The following is a 19040-nucleotide window of genomic DNA, read 5'->3' on the forward strand; positions in this document are numbered from 1 at the left end:
GATTTCAGCTTTTATTTCTTTCAACACATTCCCAGTGGGTCAGAAGTTTACATGCACTCAATTACTATTTGGTAGCATTGCTTTTAAATTGCTTAACTTGGATCAAATGTTTTGGGTAGCCTTCCACAAGCTTCCCACAATAAGTTGGGTGAATTTTTGCCCATTCCTCCTGACAGAGCTGGAGTAACGGAGTCAGGTTTGTAGGCCTCCTTGCTCGCACACACTTTTTCAGCTCTGCCCACAAATTTTGTAAAGGCTTGAGGTCAGGGCTTTGTGAGGGCCACTCTGATACCTCGACTTTGTTGTCCTTAAGCCATTTTGCCACAACTTTGGAAGTATGCTTGGTGTCATTGTCCATTTGGAAGAACATTTGCAACAAAGTTTTAACTTTGAATGATGTCTTGAGATGTTGCTTCAATATATCCACAATTTTCCTGCCTCATGATGCCATCTATTTTGTGAAGTGCACAAGTCCCTCCTGCAGCAAAGCACCCACCCGGTATGACGGCTTCGTGGTCCCATGGTGTTTATAATTACGTACTATTGTTTGTATAGATGAACGCGGTACCTTCAGGCGTTTGGAAATCGCTCTCAAGGATGAACAAGACTTGTGGAGGTCTACAATTTTTTTCCGGAGGTCTTGGCTGATTTTTTGCGATTTTCCCATGATGTCAAGCAAAGAGGCACTGAGTTTGAAGGTAGGCCTTGAAATACACCTCCAATTGACTCAAATTATGTCAATTAGCCTATCAGAAGCTTCTAAAGCCATGCCATCATTTTCTGGAATTTCCCAAGCTGTTTAAAGGCACAGTCAACTTTGTGTATGTAAACTTCTGACCCACTGGAATTGTGATACAGTGAATTATTAGTGAAATTATCTGTCTGTAAACAATTGTTGGAAAAATTACTTGTAAATTACAAAGTAGATGTCCTAACAGACTTGCCAAAACTATAGTTTGTTAACAAGAAATTTGTGGAGTGGATGAAAAACGAGTTAATGATTCAAAGCTAAGTGTATGTAAACTTTTGACTTCAACTGTAGTTGATCATGGGTTCTGACAATGTGGCTGACCAGTCTTTTGACCATCCAGCTGTGGTTAAGGAGAGGTTCTCCCCATGACACAATGAGGATGTCCAAGCCCCGTCCTTGTCCCTGCTCTAGGGGGCCCTGAAAAGGCCTCAACACAGCCAGGCCAAAACAATGGAGAGAGGTAATTCTAACCTGTCACCAAGGTCTTGGGGACAATCGCCACAGCCTTCAGAGAAACCCAATCTTAATTCCCATATTAAACACAACCTCCTTTGGTTCCAATCAAACACCTTAGGAGTCAACCCAACACCTTTCTCTTACAACTACCATACATAGTGTACTGCTGCTTAATCTTTTGACTAACTCCGGAGTAACCCTAAAGAGCAGAAATGTTTCTATAAATGGTTTGCAGGTCGGCATTTATTGGGATGACTCATACTGGAGGCTGCTCTGCATAGTGGTCACTAGCTGGCACAGCTACAAAGTCAGTCAATCTGGTTTTAAACCTAACCACATTGCTACAGTAACCCTAATGCCTAACACTAACCTTTAATTTGCACACATTTTTACGATAGACAATTTTGACATTGCATCTGGGCCATCTTGCGGAAATCACTCAGTTCTGCCTCCAGGGCAAGATTCATGACAATAAACATCAACCTGTATATGGTGCACAATAACAAGTACTGACACAGCATCACAAATGAAGGGTGAAAATTGTGTCTGAAGCGCAGGAAGTAGAAATGAAACCAAGGAATAAGGTCAATAAGGTGAGCGGTTCACTGCAGTCTCTTTCAGCCATAACATATCTTAAAGAATGTATAGCTTTGCTTCTCACAAAATCCTTAAGGGAGTTATTTTTTTCTAACTACTGGAAACACCTGGTCCTTGAATATCAGGTCATGGTTGGTTTGGTAATGAGAGTGACAAGCTTCTAATTCTGCTCACTCTCTTCCTCTCCACATGGCAAAGTGTTAATGTTTCCCTGGACTGTCAGGTTCACTTATTTACATCAAAGTCATGCATGAGATGTTGAGAGACTGCTGCAACTTTACATACACTCCAGTGAGCATACAACAAACTCTCAGGTGTGCTTTAGTCAATCACGTGGAATAGGAACCGGATGCTACACAGAAAACACAGATACTCTGCGCAGGCATGTTTTGAATGGAAAATAGCACTTTTCAGGCGATTCTCACGTTTTGAATACAGTGCTTCTGAACAAGTCAGATGAGTGCATGACACTTTTACTGGTAATGTGCTCAATTACGAGGAGTTCAATACCATTATTGATCGGTACAGCACCGTATAATAAATTAAAATAGATGAGATGTGTAATGAAAGTATGCAGTCAAACGCAAAAGCATGGAATCAAAAGCTAACAACTATCTGAAAGATGTAGTGTTTTGAGTATATTTATTCATCATTCAGTTCAATACTAGCTGTGCATGAGGCTCAGTGTCTGGTATTTCAGAGACATTTTGCCATAGGCAACAATTACATTGGCACGTATTCGACAGGTCTGGTTTTATGCATAATTTTTCACTTAAATAAAGGATACGCTTTGAGGCCCTATGAGTTAGAATACCTTCTTTATAGCCACTGTGACTCATGCCAAACACCAGTCACTCAGAATCAACCTACGTGTGTGAGAATGTGGGAAAAATGTGTGTGTACGTACATACGTTAGAGCAAGTAGCAGTGCACATTATGAAAAGCTCCAGATGTTGCCTGCCTTTAATCTGCAATAAAAAGGCTCAGCTGGGGCAAAAAGCAAGAACCAAAAGGGAGAAAGGGTGCGGAATGAGGGAAAGTCAGTGTCTGAGCCTTTCCCCCGTCTTTCTTAAACGCCTCCTACCAGGGGGTGGGCTTAGCCCTGAAGTCTAGTGGAAGGAAAATCTAGGGCCTACCCCGGAGCAAGAGGCTGCTGCTGGGCCCCAATCAAACCTCAATCTGGTTACCGGCCCTCTCTACCATTCCCCACATCACACCTGGGACGCTGCCCCATTCTTGCCCTTGGCTAGGGGAGTAGAGCATGGCCAGGGAGGGTTAAGCCTGGCTTTGGGGTCAGGAGTTGAAGGCTTGAGAGTATTGTTGAGTATTGCTAGTGCAGGGAGTCACATACTGAGACAGGCAGGACATTGGTGGAAATAATGGAATTGGGTTGTGAATTGCTATGGAGGAAAGATGAAGTTGGGTTGATAAGGCTGCTATGTCATGAGCGCCCTCAGCCTTGGGGAAATAGAGATGTTCTCCCAGGCAATGCAGACTTCATGGGACCTTCATTTCTAACATTGGGGCCTCATACTGCAAACACAACTGCTTTTGTTAGCACACATCCCCCTCCCCTCACCGATGAAGAGGGGCTTGAGTTAAAGAGAAAGAGTGGTGCGGAGCAGGGGATTGGGGATGACTCTCAGCTATTAAGATGGCATCCACTTGTCAGACTAGCTCTGATATTCATTTTGTTTTCAGGGCTACAGCGGTGGATTCCTGAGTTGTGATGAGGGCATTGAGTACTCATACATACCTGGCTTTGTTAGCTTCTTTAGTGACATCCCATGCCCATGTGATGAAGTTCTGGCTCAGATAGGCCACTATGGAGTCTGCACACATCATCTGGGAGCAGAAGACGTTGCTGAGCACACTCTCGTCATTGTGGAGGTAGATGGCCAGCAGTTTTCTCTGTGGAAATGGACATCAGAGAGGTTTTCATTAGCAGAGGTGTGTGCGGATTGAGAAGCTAATGACCAACCAGAACCTGAAACACAGGGTGAGAAAAGTGTCTTTGCGCAGAGTCTGGTCCTAGCTCAGAATTAGATCATTGAAGGGAGAGGTTTTATACAGCTTTTCACACGTCGCTCAACAGGAGACTGTGAGTAAAGTGATTGCTTTCACCGACAGCAAGGCCAAACCAATGAAAAGCAAACACACAAAATCAAATGAACAGGGAGTAAATAAAACTTCCTTTAAGGGGGCAGATGAGAAAACAAAAACAGACAAATCACTTTATTTTACACCAAATGCCACTGGCCTTCTCAGGTTAGCAGCAGGGGTGGGAAATATCGACGAAGCTCTAAAATCCAAGGATATTGACACCATCATATGATCGACAGATTCTCAGGACTCACTGACAACTAATACATTTTTAAAAAACAAACACCTACAAACAGAAAAGGTTCTCTTGGATGGTGTAGGAAATAAAGCCCTCTAAATTACATAACACTCACAAATTTCTTTGACCCCCTACGTTCCTTGCAAAACTCAAGAGGGTGATTTCTCAGGAGCTGTAGCTACATACCAAAAGCAAAATAAGCACAGGCAGAAAAGTGAGGGAAAGTTAAAAGAAAGTTGTGCTATATTGTGGCCTGTGTCGAAAAGGAGTGGGAGAGCACTGCTGTGTTTGCTCAGCGATTAGAGGTTTAGAATAAGCTCCCCGGTTCCTAGCGGGAAGGAGCTTGGGGCTCATTCAGTGGCCCAATTGAACGCCCTGAAAAGATTAAACACTCATGCTGAGAAGACAAGCAAATTCAGCATTGAGAGTCCCCGCCCCCCCCTTCTCAAAAAAGATGAATTAAGACACACGCACACACCCTTGCACTCATTATCTTATACATACATACATGCACATAGACGCACACATATTCGTTCCTCTGCAACTTGTTTTAAGTCTCCAAAAGGACATTTTTACAAACAGTAGGTTCACAAACATATGTTTTATTATTTATTTACCTTTATTTAACCAGGTAGGCAAGTTGAGAACAAGTTCTCATTTACAATTGCGACCTGGCCAAGATAAAGCAAAGCAGTTCGACAGATACAACGACACAGAGTTACACATGGAGTAAAACAAACATACAGTCAATAATACAGTATAAACAAGTCTATATACAATGTGAGCAAATGAGGTGAGAAGGAGGTAAAGGCAAAAAAGGCCATGGTGGCAAAGTAAATACAATATAGCAAGTAAAACACTGGAATGGTAGTTTTGCAATGGAAGAATGTGCAAAGTAGAAATAAAAATAATGGGGTGCAAAGGAGCAAAATAAATAAATAAATAAAAATTAAATACAGTTGGGAAAGAGGTAGTTGTTTGGGCTAAATTATAGGTGGGCTATGTACAGGTGCAGTAATCTGTGAGCTGCTCTGACATACATTTTGTAAAGAGGGAACAACCCCTCTCCTATAATAACACCCAATCACCAACTCCCTCACTTTACCCGGACGACTTTCCCGCTCTTCTCCAACTGTTCCCCATCTTCTTTCCGAATGCTTTCCTTAGCAAGGACAAATCCCCTAAAACCAATTTACTAGGTTCAACCTGGGCTAGAAAGTGACCCAAAAGGCCCTCTTTCTGGTGTGAAAACCGATCTGTTCTGTGAGCCAGACTGCAGTGATTTTCACACAGCACCCTGTCAGTGTTCACTTCCCATCACTCCGTCTGTCCCTCTCCTAGTGTAGACTAGAGCCATGTGAAACAGGTAGCCGTTGGCCAGGAGCTGGGGGAGCAGAATGGGCTCAGCTCACATCCGGATGGTCTTTGTGTCCAGCCTGGACCGTATGATTATCTGCAACATGAGCAGGAATTCTACACAGGTGTGCCTCTGGGGGGGATGAATAGAATGACAACCGAAAGATGCAGTAGACCAGTCAGAATAAAACGACTCGCAGTTTGTGAAATGTTGAACTCATCTCATCTTTAACCACACCACTCAGACACAGGTTGTGATAATGCAGCACGACTCCAGTGAAAAATACAAGCATTTGTTTTGTTCGACAAAAAGTTTGTGAAAATACACCTGCTTGATAACCATGGCCCCTGATAAATACACTACCATATGTAATTTGTGCCAGCCATCCGTTTTCATTAGTCTCTTTCAGTTTATGCATTTGTGTTGTGGGAGAACGTTTTTAATTATAGCCAGTGTTGGGGAGCAAAGAAGCCGGGGGAAAGTGATCATCCACAGTAGCCCAAAGAAAAACAAACACTTCAAAATGAAGACCTCAAATTACTGCTCCCCTGCCCCACACACACACTGAGAACACACGTTCAGATCAATGCTTGAACAGATGGTAGGTACATGATTGAAATTATTGAAAAACACATTGTATTAATAGTAACCAGTTCTGATTTCATTTTTTTGAGGTGCCATAAACTTGTCAAATTTTAGTGAAGACAAAATAGCACACAATTGTCAAATTGAATGTAAAGCTGCAATATGTAACTTTGTGGGCGACCTAACCAAATGTACATATAAATGTGAGTTATAGACCTGTGAGTCTAAGAAGCGGTAGATCTTCTCTAGGTATACTATTCTATGCTCCCTGTTCTTGCACCTTTTACTTTGACATCAGCTTCAAAAACAGCTGAATATAAAATATTTTTGGTTATTGAAAATATTTGACAGTGGTTTAGATGGTACACCAATCTCAACATTATACATTGTTTTGTCACATAAGCTGAAATTAGGCGACCTATTCAAATTTTTGCAACCAGGTAATGGCAGAACGATTTATACATATTGCACCTTAACATAATAAACCTCAGTCTTTATACACATGAAACTATAGTCAAAATATTCAGCTGGGCATCAGTTCATCTGACTGGAAGTGTTCTAGTAGAAACAAATAAAAACATTAAAATGAGATCACTTTCACCTGAGCAGGGAGAGATGGATAGGGAATGGATAAACACATTTCCATCCATGGTATCGATTTCTCCTCTCTCCTTCTCATTGCTCTTTTGCTAAACTACGGGGGATTTAAGCGGATACTCGAGTGTGATAAAACCCTCACCCCAGCACTGCTATGAATTTTGATGTGTGTCTTTGTGTGAGTGAGAGAGCAGGGTTACTCCGATTAACCGCACCGTTAAGGGGATTTGAGGGGAGCCTTGGCAGTGATGGGTGGCCTGTCTGAAGGGCCTTACTGCTGATCCTCTGGAGGGCTCAGGGGCCCAAAGCATTTTCATTAAGGCTGGATTGAGGTGCATCTCTCCCTCCAGAAACGCTTCATCAAATGTAGTGTTTTACTTAGTGATTAGCCCATCAGACATTGAGTGTGACAGATTCCTCTTCAAAATCTCTCCCTGGTCCCTCCTTCCCCTGAAACCTGCATCATACCAATATCCACTACAAAAAAATATTTATTTATTTATTTTTACCCCTTTTTCGTGGTATCAAATTGTTTTAGTAGCTACTATCTTGTCTCATCGCTACAACTCCTGTACGGGCTCGGGAGAGACGAAGGTTGAAAGTCATGCGTCCTCCGATACACAACCCAACCAAGCCGCACTGCTTCTTAACACAGCGCGCATCCAACCCGGAAGCCAGCCGCACCAATGTGTCGGAGAAAACACCGTGCACCTGGCCACCTTGGTTAGCGCGCACTGCGCCCGGCCCGCCACAGGAGTCGCTGGTGCGCGATGAGACAAGGATATCCCTACCGGCCAAACCCTCCCTAACCCGGACGACGCTAGGCCAATTGTGCGTCGCCCCACGGACCTCCCGGTCTTGGCCGGTTACGACAGAGGCTGGGCGCGAACCCAGAGTCTGATGGCACAGCTGGCGCCAATATCCACTAAATTAACAGCTAGTTGCGATGACAAGAGAGGAGAGATTTAGACCAATTTCTTCAAAAGGGAAGAGGGAGGTGGTGCTGGTTGGGGAGGGGTGTTTCAGAAGTTGACACCCAATGGTCACTTGAGTCAGATGTGTGTTTCTCCCGTCTCATCTCCTCTAAGGCTACAGAGAGAGAGTAGGGGGTCAGCTGCATGTGTCCCTTCATATTGGTTTATTTTCATTGACACAATGTACAGTCTCCAGCTGCACCAGAGAGCTCAACGGAGAGGGGGCCATACTGAGCTGGCTTAGGGAAGAGGATATCAGCTGGGAGACAAGCCGAGCCTCTGCCTCACGGTCTAAAACCCCCCAAACATCTTGCTGTGTTCTCCCATTCTAATAAGACAGTAAGCCACACAAGCTGTCAGTTGATACAACCCTCCTTAAGAAGGACAAAGCAGAAAAATTAAGAAAAATTGTGGGCTAAAAATAAAAGTGACAGCTGTCATGATGAAAATGTAATGAGGTTTATGAGAGGAATCAAATGGTGGCTCTTTTTGAACAAGCACTCCCACCTTTAGATGTAAAAGAAAAGACAATGGTAATTTACAGTGCCTTCAAAATGTGTTCACACTCCTTATTCCACTTTGCTGTGATGCAGCTCGAAGACAATACCCCATAATGACAAAGTGAAAAAAATGTTTTTATAAATGTCAGTAAATTTATTGAAAATGAAACAGAAATACATCATTTACAGAAGTATTCATACCCCTTTGCTATGATACTCCAAATTGTGCATCCAATTTCCTTGATCATTCTTGAGATGTCACTACAACTTGGAGTTCACCTGTGGCCAATTCAATTGTTTGGACATGATTTTAAAAAAGAAACACCTGTCTATGTAAGGTCCCACATTTGACAGTACATTTCAGAGCAGAAACTATACCATGAAGTCCAAGTATGTCTGTAGATCTCAGAGATATAATTATGATTAGGCTTACAGTACAAGTCAAAAGTTGACACCTACTCATTTAAGTGTTTTTCTTTATTTTTACCATTTTCTACATTGTAGAATAATAGTGAAGACATCAAAACTATGAAATAACACATGGAATCATGTAGTAACCAAAAAAAAAAAAGTGTTAAATCAAAAATATATTTAAAAAAGTAGCCACCCTTTGCCTTGATGACAGCTTTGCCCACTCTTCGCATTCTCTCAAACAGCTTCACCTGGAATGCTTTTCCAACCACCATGAAGGAGTTCCCACATATGCTGAGTAGTTCTTGGCTGCTTTTCCTTCACTCTGCGGTCCAACTCATCCCAAACCATCTTAATTGGTTGAGGTTGGGTGATTGTGGCGACCAGGTCATCTGATGCAGCACTCCATCACTCTCCTCCTCTGTTAAATAGCCCTTACACAGCCTGGAGGCATGATGCCCAAACCAGATGGGATGGCGTATCGCTGCAGAATGCTGTGGTAGTTATGCTGGTTAAGTGTGCCTTGAATTCTAAATAAATCACAGACAGTGTCACTAGCAAAGCACCCCCACACCGTTACACCACCTCCTCCATGCTTCACAGTGGAAACCACACAAGCAGGGACCATCCTTTCACCTACTCTGCATCTCAAAGACACGGCAGTTGGAACAACAAAGAAATCTACAATTTGGACTCATCTGACCAAATATGTGAAGCATTTATTTGGGCTCCAATTTCTGAGGCTGGTAACTAAGAAATTGTTAGCTCTGCAACAGAGCTCTGGGTCTTCCTTTCCTGTGGTGGTCCTCATGAGAGCCAGTTTCATCATAGCGCTTGATGGATTTTGTGACTGGAATGCAGCCAATAACTTTGAAAGTTTATTCAAGTAGAAACACTTAAGACACACCCTCTCCCCTCAGCCCACCAGACACTTTTGATGACACATCATGACCCAAGTTTACACATGCAGGGCGAGGGAGGAAGGAATTCATTTTAAAAATGGACCGCTCTTGCACAGAAATTCGTCACTCATTCATCCCGCAACAATTGTGTTTTCAGCCACTGGTAGCTTGTGGGTGCTATTTATATGCGATACAGTCAATTATGATTGCATGTCTACTAAGTATATAATTATTATTATTATATCCCTATATCTCTACTGTGTGATAGCTAGCAAATTAATTAGCTAACTGACGTTAGCCTGCCTAGCTACAACTGAAGGAAAATGTTTTATTTCTACAATTTCCAAAAGCCAATCAAACAAAAACATTACTTTTAAGAGACGTGTTTGTGCATTAGTAGCACAATTTCAAACTTATTTACATTCGTTTTACTTACACTTGTATGTTGGCTCCATATTGATGCTTTCAGTTGTCGCATGTACAATCATCGCAAATTGAATTATGGGGAGTTTCAGGCCCTGAAGTTCACAAATTGTACACTCGCAAACACCATTAAATAAGAGGGCTGAGGGGCTCACGTTTCAAACTTCCCTTGCTTTGCTAATCATTTGGACCGACGACAAATATGGCCGCGGGGATTCCCCCAAGGGCATAAGGCGAGGGTAAGTAGACGAGGGTGTGTTATGAGTTTGAAATGTAGCCATTGAAATTATCACGACTGACTGACCTACATGTCTTAAAGTAATGAACCTTCGTTTCTCTTTGCTTATTTGAGCTATTCTTGCCATAATATAGACTTGGTCTTTTACCAAATAGAGCCATCTTCTGTTTACCACCCCTACCTTGTCACAACAACTGATTGGCTGAAATGCATTAAGGAAATCAATTCCACAAATTAACTTATAACAAGGCACACCTGTTAATTTAAATGCATTCCAGGTGACTACCTCATGAAGCTCGTTGAGAGAATGTCAAGAGTATGTCAAGAGTGTGCAAAGCTGTCAAGGCAAAGGGTGGCTACTTTGAAGAATCTCAAATATAAAATATATTTCGATTTTTTCAACACTTGTGGTTACATGATTCCATGTGTGTTATTTCATAGTTTTGATGTCTTCACTATTATTCTACAATGTAGAAAATAGTAAAAATAAAGAAAAACCATTGAATGAGCAGGTGTCCAAACTTTTGACTGGTACTGTATATCTGGGGAAGGGTATAAAACAATTACTAGAGTGTTGAATGTGGCCCCCACCATTGTGAAATAAACTTACAAAATATGGAACTATCCAGACTCTGCCTAGAACTGGCCGTCCGACCAAACTGAGCAACCGGGCAAGAAGGACCTTGATGACCAAGATGGAAGCCACTGCTGAAAAAAAAGGCACATGACAGCACATCTGGCGTTTACAAAAATGCATGTGAAAGACTCAGATGTGCAAAGCCAATTCAGAAACACTAAAGACCAAAGCTGCAATCTCGGCCTCCCGAGTGGCGCAGCGGACTAAGGCACTGCACCGCAGTGCTTGAGGCGTCACTACAGACCCAAGTTCGATCCCAGGCTGTGTCGCAGCTGGCCGTGACCGGGAGACCCATGAGGTGGCACACAATTGGCCCAGCGTCATCCAGGTTAGGGGAGGGTTCGGTCGGCCAGGATGTCCTTGTCCCATCGCGCTCTAGCATCTCCGGCAGGCCGGGCGCAGCACACTGACTTCGGTCGCCTCTGACATACTGGTGCGACTGGCTTCCGGGCTAAGCGAGCATTGCGGCTTGGCAAGATCGTGTTTTGGAGGTCGCATGGCTCTCGACCTTCGCCTCTACTAGCCCGTAAGGGAGTTGCAGCGGTGGGACAAGACTAACTGGATATCACAAAATTGGTGAGAAAAAAAAAGTTTTAAAACAACTAAATGCCACCAAAAGTATTGACTCGGGTGTGAATATTTATGTAAATGCAATATTTCAGCATTTAATTTTCAATAAATTCGAAAAATTGTCTTAACATGTTTTCACTTTTATTATGGGGTATTGTGTGTAGATGGGTGATAAATGTTTTAACCTCTGCGCACCGAACCCGTTAGCGGGATTAAATTCGACAACATACGGTGATCGCTACATAAATAGTCATATTAAACAATCATGACAATACAAGTGTCTCACGTTTCGAAAGCCTAGAATTTTGCTAATCAAACTGCGTTGTCAGATTTAAAAAAGGATTTACTGCAAAAGAATACGATGCGATAATCTGAGGACAGTGCCCCATAAAAATAAACTATTTCAACCAGCACAGGTGTAACAAAATCACAAATTGCAATAAAATAAATAGTTTACCTTTGACGATCGTTTTCTGTTTGCAATCCCAATGCTCATTGTTACACAATTAATGGTCTTTTGTTTGATAAAATACATTTTTATAGCCTAACATGAAACATTTTGTGAACCGCTTGTGTCGTGAATTCCGTCTCATTCAATTTGACGACACATTCGATGTAAATACACACACTAAACGTGACTTCTGCAGTCATGTTTGGTTTCATTGCAATCGACTGGTTTGTTTGTAACACAACCAAACTTGATGGGTCATTTCGCGGGACGTATTGACAACAACAACAAAAACATTTTGAAGACAACAAGTAATGATGACATTGTGCACCAATGATATGACCGCTGTTTCGTTGATTGACTGTATTTTAACCCAATGACCACTGATCGTCTTGAAATCTAGCTGGGTAGACAGCCAATGAGCTGACGTAAACGGCAATATGTAAAAATAAACTCTGGCGTAAAGAGGGTCATTCGCCATTGAAGATTCATACTGGAAGAAGCGCATGCTATGCACAGCACTTTTTTGGTAAAGCGCATCTTCAGCTGTTTATACACTGCTCAAAAAAATAAAGGGAACACTAAAATGACACATCCTAGATCTGAAAGAATGAAATATTCTTATTAAATACGTTTTTCTTTACATAGTTGAATGTGCTGACAAGAAAATCACAAATTATCAATGGAAATCAAATTTATCAACCAATGTAGGTCTGGATTTGGAGTCACACTCAAAATTAAAGTGGAAAACCACACTACAGGCTGATCCAACTTTAATGTAATGTCCTTAAAACAAGTCAAAATGAGGCTCAGTAGTGTGTGTGGCCTCCACGTGCCTGTATGACCTCCCTACAACGCCTGGGCATGCTCCTGATGAGGTGGCGGATGTTCTCCTGAGGGATCTCTTCCCAGACCTGGACTAAAGCATCCGCCAACTCCTGGACAATCTGTGGTGCAACACAGACGTTGGTGGATGGAGCGAGACATGATGTCCCAGATGTGCTCAATTGGATTCAGGTCTGGGGAACGGGCGGGCCAGTCCATAGTATCAATGCCTTCCTCTTGCAGGAACTGCTGACACACTCCAGCCACATGAGGTCTAGCATTGTCTTGCATTAGGAGGAACCCAGGGCCAACCGCACCAGCATATGGTCTCACAAGGGGTCTGAGGATCTCATCTGGTTAGAGCGTTGGACTAGTAACCGAAAGGTTGCAAGTTCGAATCCCTGAGCTGACAAGGTACAAATCTGTTGTTCTGCCCCTGAACAGGCAGTTAACCCACTGTTCCTAGGCGACAATTGAAAATAAGAATTTGTTCTTAACTGACTTGCCTGGTAAAATAAAGGTAAAATAAAAAATAAAAAAATCTCGGTACCTAATGGCAGTCAGGCTACCTCTGGCGAGCACATGGAGGCTGTGCGGTATCCCAAAGAAATGCCACCCCACGACTGACCCACTGCCAAACCGGTCATGCTGGAGGATGTTGCAGGCAGCAGAACGTTCTCCACGGCATCTCCAGACTGTCACGTGCTCAGTGTGAACCTGCTTTCATCTGTGAAGAGCACAGGGCGCCAGTGGCGAATTTGCCAATTTTGGTGTTCTCTGGCAAATGCCAAACGTCCTGCACGGTGTTGGGCTGTAAGCACAACCCCCACCTGTGGACGTCGGGCCCTCATACCACCCTCATGGAGTCTGTTTCTGACCGTTTGAGCAGACACAAGCACATTTGTGGCCTGCTGGAGGTCATTATGCAGGGCTCTGGCAGTGCTCCTCCTGCTCCTCCTGCTCCTCCTTGCACAAAGGCGGAGGTCCTGCTGCTGGGTTGTTGCCCTCCTACGGCCTCCTCCACGTCTCCTGATGTACTGGCCTGTCTCCTGGTAGCGCCTCCATGCTCTGGAAACTACCACTAGAGTGAAAGCACCGCCAGCATTCAAAAGTGACCAAAACATCAGCCAGGAAGAATAGGAACTGAGAAGTGGTCTGTGGTCACCACCTGCAGAACCACTCCTTTATTGGGGGTGTCTTGCTAATTGCCTATAATTTCCACCTGTTGTCTATTCCATTTGCACAACAGCATGTGAAATGTATTGTCAATCAGTGTTGCTTCCTAAGTGGACAGTTTGATTTCACAGAAGTATGATTGACTTGGAGTTACATTGTGTTGTTTAAGTGTTCCCTTTATTTTTTTGAGCAGTGTATATCAATCAGTATGGCGACTATTGATATATACTGCTAAAAAAAAAAATCTACAAAATAAAGTGAACACTTAAACACCACAAAAGCTAAATCTAAGTCTAGATATACAGATGTACACACAATTTTAGAAGAAATTGATTGGGAAAGTGAGAGAGATTGTTGGAGGATGATTCATTTAGCTAGCATAGCTTTGATTCCCAAATAGAGGAATATTTTTTGAATGGAGAGGACATCGTTTGACTGGTAAATTCTTCTCATGCTAATGCCGTTGTTTGAAATTAATAATACACAATATTATTTGTGATTATTTACAATTTTAGTAGCAATATATAAAAATGTAATGAAATGTGTAAAGTACACTTTGGTTATACATTGTGGGTGGGGGTGTTTGTATGTATGTGTATGACCCATAGCCTAGGTTTGTGTGTGTATATATACATATTGTGGATTAGAGGGAGCATGGCTGAGATGAGTGTCTGCCGCTCCACCCACCCCCACGTGAAATAGCCTATTTGAGGCTGTTGAGGGGAGGACAGGCCCACAACAAATGGCCAAAGTGAAATGAAGACAGTCGATCTAGATGGTCTGTCATAATATAAAACAGACAGTAGATCTAGCTGGTCTGTCATATTATAAATGAGACAGATCTAGCAGGTCTATAATAATATATTCAACCTTATGTTCCTTGTACTCTATACAGTGGGGCAAAAAAGTATTTAGTCAGCCACCAATTGTGCAAGTTCTCCCACTTAAAAAGATGAGGCCTGTAATTTTCATCATAGGTATACTTCAACTATGACAGACAAAATTAGAAGAAACAAAATCCAGAAAATCACATTGTAGGATTTTTAATTTATTTATTTTCAAATTATGGTGGAAAATAAGTATTTGGTCAATAAAAGTTTCTCAATACCTTGTTATATACCCTTTGTTGGCAATGACAGAGGTCTAATGTTTTCTGTAAGTCTTCACAAGGTTTTCACACACTGTTGCTGGTATTTTGGCCCATTCCTCCATGCAGATCCCCTCTAGAGCAGTGATGTTTTGGGGCTGTTGCTGGGCAACACGGACTTTCAACTCCCTCCAAAGATTTTCTATGGGGTTGAGATCTGGAGACTGGCTAGGCCACTCCAGGACCTTGAAATGCTTCTTACGAAGCCATTCCTTCAATGCCCGGGCGGTGTGTTTGGGATCATTGTCATGCTGAAAGACCCAGCCACGTTTCATCTTCAATGCCGATGGAAGGAGGTTTTCACTCGAAATCTCACGATACATGGCCCCATTCATTCTTTCCTTTACACGGATCAGTCGTCCTGGTCCCTTTGCAGAAAAACAGCCCCAAAGCATGATGTTTCCAACCCCATGCTTCACAGTAGGTATGGTGTTCTTTGGATGCAACTCAGCATTCTTTGTCCTCCAAACATGACGAGTTGAGTTTTTACCAAAAAGTTTTATTTTGGTTTCATCTGACCATATGACATTCTCCCAATCTTCTTCTGGATCATCCCAATGCTCTCTAGCAAACTTCAGAGGGGCCTGGACATGTACTGGCTTAAGGAGGGGGACACGTCTGGCACTGCAGGATTTGAGTCCTTGGCGGCGTAGTGTGTTACTGATGGTAGGCTTTGTTACTTTGGTCCCAGCTCTCTGCAGGTCATTCACTAGGTCCCCCTGTGTGGTTCTGCGATTTTTGCTCACCGTTCTTGTGATCATTTTGACCCCACGGGGTGAGATCTTGTGTGGAGCCCCAGATCGAGGGAAATTATCAGTGGTCTTGTATGTCTTCCATTTCCTAATAATTGCTCCCACAGTTGATTTCTTCAAACCAAGCTGCTTACCTATTGCAGATTCAGTCTTCCCAGCCTGGTGCAGGTCTACAATTTGGTTTCTGGTGTATTTTGACAGCTCTTTGGTCTTGGCCATAGTGGAGTTTGGAGTGTGACTGTTTGAGGTTGTGGACAGGTGTCTTTTATACTGATAACAAGTTCAAACAGGTGCCATTAATACAGGTAACGAGTGGAGGACAGAGGAGCCTCTTAAAGAAGAAGTTACAGGTCTGTGAGATCCAGAAATCTTGCTTGTTTGTTATTTTGTTAGTGTGTTATTTTTGTTAGTGTGTGAAAACCTTGTGAAGACTTACAGAAAACGTTTGAGCTCTGTCATCGTCAACAAAGGGTATATAACAAAGTATTGAGATAAACTTTTGTTGTTGACCAAATACTTATTTTCCACCATAATTTGCAAATAAATTCATTAAAAATCCTACAATGTGATTTTCTGGATTTTTTCTCTCATTTTGTCTGTCATAGTTGAAGTGTACCTATGATGAAAATTACAGGCCTCTCTCGTCTTTTTAAGTGGGAGAACTTGCACAATTGGTGGCTGACTAAATACTTTTTTGCCCCACTTTATATACCTGTTGATACTGGGCTCATATGTGAAACTATTCTAACTGAACATTTTCTTTCACAGTGACACTGACTCCGAATGGGAGCCCCCAGTGCCAAGGTGTCCATCCCCCACTGAAGCTGGTTCATCCAGCCGGACACCTGTTGTCTCAGCGCTACTGGGGCATGGACCGCAAAAAATGTCCCCCTTCCAACTGCAATAAAGGACTACAACAAGAGCATGGGAGGTGTGGACCTGTCAGATGCGCTGATTGGCTATTACAATGTTCTCCATAAGACGATGAAATGGTACAAGACCTTTATAATTTCATCGACATTGCTGTGGTGAATGCATTCATCCTACACAAGGAAATGGTTAAGAGCTGTGGAAAGCCCCCCATCTCACAGCTAGCCTTCAGAGAGCTGCTCATCAAGGAGCTTGCTGGCTACAGCACCACGTTCTGGCCCCTCTACCTCTGTCCCTTCTGCTCCTGCCACAAGTGGTGTTCATCTGCCCAAATTAATTTCTGCAGGCATGGATGTGCCTCAGGGCCAAAGGGGCACAGCATGGAGGCGTCACTGTGTTCTTTGCAAAATGAAGTCCCCCATCACCTGCACCACATGCTTGGTGACCCTCTGCTTTACAGCAGAAAGAGACTACTTTGGCACCTGGTATCAGCAGCACAATATTGTGTAGAGGACTGAGGGTCTTAGAATACCATTTTGGTATTTTGTATATAGTTATTCCATTCAAAATGTATAACTTCACCAATTTGGCAACTTGGGTACATTTGGGCTACTTGTGTGGGACACCTGAGTGACTTCATGATAAATGTCATGTAGCACACTCATTTTGGATGTTATCATTTTGAAACTTTGCACAAGTACTGTTGCCCTCATGTTTTTCACTGAAATTATCCCCATCATCCTATCTGAATGTTTGTTTTGTCTTGTTCATTTTAAATATGATACAATAAAAATGAAAAAACGTATGTTTTTTTTTTCATTGTATTATCTAAACCAGATCTATTGTGTTATATTCTCCTACATTCAATTCACATTTACACAAACTTCAGTGTTTTCTTTCAAATGAAAATAAGAATATGCATATCCTTGGTTCTGTGCCTAAGCTACAGGCAGTTAGATCTGGGTATGTCTTCAGGCGGAAATTGAAAAAAGTAGGGGGGTAGCTGTAAGCGGTTAATACATTTTGAATTCAGGCTGTAACAACAAAATGTGGATTAAGTCAAGGGGTATGAACACTTTCTGAAGGCACTAGTATCATGTCCTGTTAACCTGTAAATTATACTACTGAGACCAGCTCCTCTACTGTTACTTACATCTCTGGCTTTGCCATAGAAGGCCTCTTGAGATGCTGCCTCCAAAGTACCAATGAAGAACACTGGATGACATTCTCCGTACCTGCAACACACACATAGGAGATTGACCCGTAAAAAGAATGCATGGATCTTCCACATCGTTTGAGAAGCACAGGCCCCTTAAAACAATACTAAATACGTACCTTGTTGAAAATTCAGCAGTAAAGTGCAGTAAGGCATCACTTTCATTCTCACTATTCTCTGGCACTGCAGAGAAAGAAAACACATTAGCTTGATAACAATTAAATACCAAATCAACCTTTTTGAATCGAGTGGTAGCATCATGCTAAGTGAGGTACGTACTCAAGGCGGCTTTCCGACAGCCTGTAGAAGACCCCATACCGAACATCTCTGATTCGTCCACTCCAAATTCAGACGCATCCTCAAAGTCATCCCCCTCGCTGTCGCTTACCATGTGGACATCTGCGCACTGTTCAAACATATTCGCTTCAGTATTGTTGACCTATCAAACACAATGAAAAATGTAAAACAAAGCCAAATGTACTGTGTGTTGCTCTACCTCTTCTGTGGGCTCCTGGTTGTTGGCTGGTGAGGACCTTCGACACACACTGAGGTGATGGCAGGGGTAGCTGATTCCAGAGGCAGCCAGTGTCATCTGGGGACAGAAACATATATTTTTTAACAATAAAATCTGAACAATGCATTAACATTCTATAAGGAGGCGTAAAGGCAGAAAGAGATCCAAGTTCCACATTCACAGATAAACCATTCTGACTTTCTGTTAGGATTAGAACAAAACATTTATCCAGACTTATAAGGAAGCCCAGAATAAAATGTACAGGCATGGTTTATGGACAATCTAATTAAAAGACTGGAAATGTCACCAACCGCAGCACTGGAGGGACTCATTCAAGACCGTCTATATGGCTGAACCCAACGGGATAGGGTAAAGATAGAGGCAGGTGCCATAGAAAGTGATGGGGCCCCAGCACCCATCTTTCTAACTATGCTACTCACTAACCTGCTCTCCCTGAGAGTGTAAGGGATTATCAGTGTTAAATCGATAATGCAAGTCTTAAAAGGATTTCATTTCAAGTATGGGGCAGATGATCTGAACCTGACCACAACATCCTACATGGCCCACTGAAGCCAAGCGGCAAATTAATAAAAGCATTGTCAAAACGTAGCAGAAATAATCTCTACTTAATACAGTATTTTAGTCTGTTCATAATCAACGTTAGCAAACCAACTCATCCACTACAGTTCAAATAAAGTAAAAATGTATTTACCTACAGGTTCATCGTTTGAGAAAACAACCTTATGTTTATTG

General features: G+C 42.5%; 1 protein-coding gene across 1 annotated transcript in view; it reads right to left on the reverse strand.

Annotated features, from left to right (window-relative positions):
• Positions 1–19040, reverse strand: part of faf1 (Fas (TNFRSF6) associated factor 1) — an 84058-nt gene that overhangs the window by 23359 nt on the left and 41659 nt on the right. The window contains exons 9-13 of the mRNA XM_024421613.2: positions 18270–18365; positions 18053–18179; positions 17893–17956; positions 17711–17792; positions 3561–3715 (exon numbers count right to left, since the gene is read on the reverse strand). Of these exons, the coding sequence (XP_024277381.1) occupies positions 3561–3715; positions 17711–17792; positions 17893–17956; positions 18053–18179; positions 18270–18365 (524 nt within the window). The remainder of the gene's footprint in view (positions 1–3560; positions 3716–17710; positions 17793–17892; positions 17957–18052; positions 18180–18269; positions 18366–19040) is intronic.

This window comes from Oncorhynchus tshawytscha, linkage group LG05, assembly GCF_018296145.1.
Source record: "Oncorhynchus tshawytscha isolate Ot180627B linkage group LG05, Otsh_v2.0, whole genome shotgun sequence".
Classification (NCBI taxonomy): Eukaryota; Metazoa; Chordata; class Actinopteri; order Salmoniformes; family Salmonidae; genus Oncorhynchus; species Oncorhynchus tshawytscha.